The following is a 5,060-nucleotide window of genomic DNA, read 5'->3' as shown; positions in this document are numbered from 1 at the left end:
TCTACATTTACAACCCATCTTGGATAATCCAAACGGTTAGAAGGTTCCAATATGACTCTCACGATCTTGTGTTCGATTACGGGCTGAGTTATAAAAAAAGAACACTAATACAAAATTAAAACAGAAAATCAGACGTGAAATTAGAACGAACCTTTTTAGGGTAAAAAATACCAAAGTGTTAAAAAATGCTTTGATGTATCAAACTGTAATGAGATTGACCTTAGGGCTAGCAAAGTGTTAAAAGTAAACTTTGAGGTATAAAATTGAAAACAAGCCACGGATAAATCGCCACTCGCTCACAAAATCTCTGCTCATGACTCGTTGACTCCCCCGTTTCTCTCTTCCTTTTCAAAAATCATTCCGCCTGCTCACTTCAGAGAGGCGAAGCCGACTAAAATCCCCCAAAACGCTGGCAAGCTCTCCATCAAAACCCTAACTCTCTAACTCCTACTCTCTCAACAAAAAATAAAATAAAAAATAAAAAAATGCCGCGCGAGATCATAACGATCCAAGTGGGGCAATGCGGGAATCAGATCGGCATGGAGTTCTGGAAGCAGCTCTGCCTCGAGCACGGCATCGGCAAAGATGGACTTCTCGAGGATTTCGCTACTCAGGCACGAAATCGACCCGCCTCTGTTATTTTTATTTTTCTTTTTTTCTTCTTGTGTTTTGATTTACATTTTTGCTGGTTTTGGTTATTCATTGGTCGGATTCGGTTCGAGTGATCAGGGCACGGAGTTGGATTTTTTGATGGCGTGGTGCGTATTTTGTGCATTTTAATCCCTTTTTATGTGAAAAGGGAGAAAAAGATATAATCTGAGATATGGATGAGTTAAAAAGGCTAATCTTTTGATGCGTAGGGATGATTAGGGCATAAAGATTGGGGTTGTTTGGTTCACTATGAATCAAGTGAAAATTTATTTCGTTACGTTGAATTTGTGTAAAGTTTATGAAATAGAATTGCCCATTTTGTACTTTTAATTAGGCCATGAAGAGTTGTGTTTGCTCTTTGCTATTGCAGTATAAGTTTGGATAATGTGATGTATTTACAACATTATGTTATTTTGATCAAAACGTTGCTTAGTTCTATTTCGTAGTTAGGAATATTTCACGAGATGGAAAATGGCACATTTTTATCTTGAAGGATGTCTTTTGACTTGCTTGTTGCATGATTATTTCTTATGTGATGTGATGTTATGATCAGGGTTTGTTGACGAGAATAGACCTTTTAGCAATTATCCTGGGTCATGATGAAAGTTCTTTCATGCAACATTTCACTTCATTTTGCTTATATTATTTGAAATTTTCTCCACCTGCAATGTGATTTAACTTATGCGATGTGGGATTTGAGGATCGATCTCATACATCACAGATCAATTTTTAAAAGAAAAGTGATGGCAAGTTAAGGAGTTTTTTTTCCATAGTAGTTAAGTCTTAAACAGCTGTTTCATTTATTAACTGGGGCATAAAATTTCAAAAGTTTTCGCATTGGCAGCCTAGAAATTGAACTCTGTGGCATGCACAATAGCCTTGGGTTTGTGCCTTGACAATTTGTATTTTAAGGATGTCTGATATGCATGCCGTACTTTTCTCAGTCTTGTTATTTACTTTCGTACCTTTTTACACTCTTCTTTGTGCTTTATAGGCAACTCATATAACAACTAGATAGCATATATTTTGATCATCACCAGCTCTACTGCAGGGAGGAGATAGGAAGGATGTTTTCTTCTATCAGGCAGATGATCAGCACTACATACCACGAGCTCTCTTGATGGACCTTGAACCTAGAGTTATCAACGGAATTCAAAACAGTGACTACAGGAACCTCTACAACCATGAGAACATATTCGTCTCAGAACATGGAGGGGGTGCAGGAAATAATTGGGCTAGTGGATATCACCAGGTCTGTCTACACGATGTTCGGACTGATATGCAAACTTTTTATGCAAATAAATCCTTCAACCTAATTGTTGTTAGTAAAGAATATATTTGAAGTTAGTGTCTTGTGTTTGAAGGTCTTAAAACTAAGTTGTAACATGCCATTGTTTCTCCTTTACTGATTAAACATTTACTGTTTTCGGGTCACTTTGTAGAGAGCAATGTTATGTTTTTCATGTAGGTTAAATTATTCTTATTGCTTGCTTTTTAATAGGGAGAGCAAGTCGTGGACGATATCATGGACATGGTTGATAGAGAGGCAGATGGAAGTGATAGCCTTGAGGGTTTTGTCTTATGTCATTCAATTGCTGGAGGAACAGGATCAGGTTATTTCTTTGTTTTCCTTGACTTTTACCCTTCTCCATATGTTTATGACTTTATGCCTTGTGTCATTCAACCCCTTAACTGTTCGAGTCTCACTGTCTTTTGAAGTTTTCTCTCAATATATTCCTGCAATCTATCTATCTAGAGATATCATTTCTATATCATACTTGGTGATATGGAGGGGCCAATAAATAGTGGTTTCAACGGTGAATATGCTATTTAAAAGCTTAGATGTAAAACTCATGCAGCTAATGTTATGAATATAACATTTGTTCTCTTAAGTAGTTTTGTCCCCCTTGTTGGGCATATGTTGCCCTTCATTTTCTGCGTCAATCATGCATTCTCATTTTTAGTTCAGTTGTAGCGGACTTTATGTTCTTTTTTATTCATTCATGAAACTTTCCTAAAAGTATTCTTCAACTTTACCCTTTATTGATTGATTACGTCTGGTACCTTTTCTTGGATGCAGGAATGGGATCTTATATACTGGAGACTCTTAATGACCGTTACAGCAAAAAGCTAGTTCAGACATATAGTGTTTTTCCTAATCAAATGGAAACTAGTGATGTGGTTGTCCAGCCTTACAATTCACTTTTGACTCTAAAGCGCCTGACTCTGAATGCTGATTGTGTTGTTGTTCTTGATAATACGGCTTTGAATAGGATTGCCGTAGAACGTCTCCATCTTTCAAATCCTACATTTGCACAAACAAATTCATTGGTCTCCACAGTTATGTCTGCAAGTACGACCACTCTTCGATATCCCGGTTATATGAACAATGATTTGGTTGGACTTCTTGCTTCGCTAATTCCTACTCCAAGATGCCACTTTCTGATGACGGGATATACACCACTAACTGTGGAACGCCAGGTTAGGTTTTATCTTTATAGAGATTTATTTATTTAAAGATTATTCTTTTAGATATATTTAGTCGGCTGTTCATTATGTTGGTCTGACTTGCACTCGATGATTTTTTAGTTATTCGCGGAGAGTGCATACGTTAATACGTATGTAGTATCTCTCATATGTATGCATGTTCCATATGCTGAAACATAATCTGACATTTAACTGCAATGGGTTATGACACAACTCAATCCTGATAACACTAATTTTGCTGAATGTACACTGTTTAAACTCTGATTTAGGGACGTCTTGTATTTGCAGGCCAATGTGATTCGGAAGACTACTGTGTTGGATGTAATGAGAAGACTACTGCAGGCAGGTTATTGTGTTATTCAGAAATCTTTTATGTTTATATTCACCCTAATGTCATTGGTTTTTTGTCGGCATTCTGTAGACGAAAAACATTATGGTCTCTTCATATGCTCGCACAAAAGAAGCTAGTCAAGCAAAATACATATCAATATTGAATATTATTCAAGGAGAAGTGGATCCTACACAGGTATTTCTTGTAAAAGAAAACTCATTATGATTATTATTTTCCAGTAATTTCTCGGATCATTTTGTAGAATATCTCAGTTTGTAACTTTAGGTATGCATCAAGCCCAGCTACTCGATGGGATCTTCATGTGCTTTAACTTTCTATTGCTTGCAAGCTGTTTTTCTCCTTAAATATTATGAATCTATTGCTGATTTGTAAATCTTCTTTGATGAGACTTTTGTCACCTAATTTCAACATCAAACGTAAGAAATTTCATTTGAGAAGAAACTTTAGAAAGTAACTTCTGCAGGAGTAGGAGAAATGTATGTGGTTTTAAATTTTAATGTTAAGACAGCAGGAAGTAGTGGACCTGTCTTATAAGGCTTTTCTTGTGCAGTGGCCTAATAGCTCTTTTCAAATATTTTGAACCATTTCCTATCTAATTTTAAGGAACTTTCTTGAAATATCATTCTACTTTTAGGATCAGAATGCTGTCCAGCTAATCCCTTCACACATATGCCTTAAACTAATACATTAGCAATTAGTATTTTTTTTCTTCTTCACAGATATTCGTTTTCTTATAAATGTGATTTTCCACCTTTGTTTTCATATCTACAGCAGTTATAGTTACCCCATATTGATGCGTTTATTTCTCAATTTGGAAGCAGGTACATGAAAGTCTGCAGAGGATACGTGAAAGAAAGCTTGTTAATTTTATTGAGTGGGGACCTGCAAGCATTCAGGTTACTGGAATAGTGTACCAAATTATTAGTTTATTATGTTTGGCTCCCTTGTTCCTATTTATTGATTACTTGTTACAACTAACTGCAGGTTGCATTGTCTAGAAAATCTCCATATGTTCAAACTACACACAGAGTAAGTATACCTCCACTTCAGTTTGTATAATTTTTAGACAATTGAGTTATATCCTCTAGCTTCCTTTTTGTACTCCCTCCGTCCCCTTCTCCCAATCTCCACTGTAGGAATAATGTGTGAGTGTGTTGTGTGTTCAAACTGACGTGAGCTGACATCTCACTTTTTAAAAATGAGATATCAAGAAATAGGAGTGGTAAGGTCCAACTATGCTGATGGGAATAGCACGGTGAGCCCTAGTACCAATCTTTGATAGTTCATTTAGCCAACGTGCGTGCGCGCGCGCGTGTGTGGAGAAAGAGCTCAAACACTAGTAGGCCCAAAACATTACTCAAAGCCCATTAGGAAGTGAACCATTATAAACCACTTGAACTTCTCTTCAACTTCCAATGTGGGACTATTCACAATTGCCTTTTCCTTAAGAAAATGCTAACATGTTATCTATATATTCAGATGATATATGAGATATACTAGCATGTACTAACTTTTATTACTTCCATTACATATTTTAAGTTTAGTTAAAAAATTGTAGCAATCCTATTCA

The 5,060-nt window shown here is 36.2% G+C and overlaps 1 protein-coding gene across 1 annotated transcript; it reads left to right on the top strand.

Moving 5' to 3' along the window:
* Positions 1-295: 295 nt before the first annotated feature.
* On the top strand, positions 296-4,564 carry LOC109828084 (tubulin gamma-2 chain-like). The gene is made up of 8 exons (XM_020395122.1): positions 296-614; positions 1,703-1,903; positions 2,153-2,264; positions 2,732-3,132; positions 3,427-3,480; positions 3,560-3,664; positions 4,312-4,386; positions 4,475-4,564. The coding sequence occupies exons 1-8, from the start codon at positions 486-488 to the stop codon at positions 4,547-4,549; spliced, it is 1,152 nt and encodes a 383-aa protein (XP_020250711.1). The 5' UTR covers positions 296-485; the 3' UTR covers positions 4,550-4,564.
* The last annotated feature ends 496 nt before the right edge of the window (positions 4,565-5,060 follow it).

Source organism: Asparagus officinalis, unplaced genomic scaffold (genome assembly GCF_001876935.1).
Source record: "Asparagus officinalis unplaced genomic scaffold, Aspof.V1 AsparagusV1_Un698, whole genome shotgun sequence".
NCBI classification, from domain to species: Eukaryota; Viridiplantae; Streptophyta; class Magnoliopsida; order Asparagales; family Asparagaceae; genus Asparagus; species Asparagus officinalis.
This window is presented reverse-complemented; position numbering and strand designations above follow the sequence as displayed.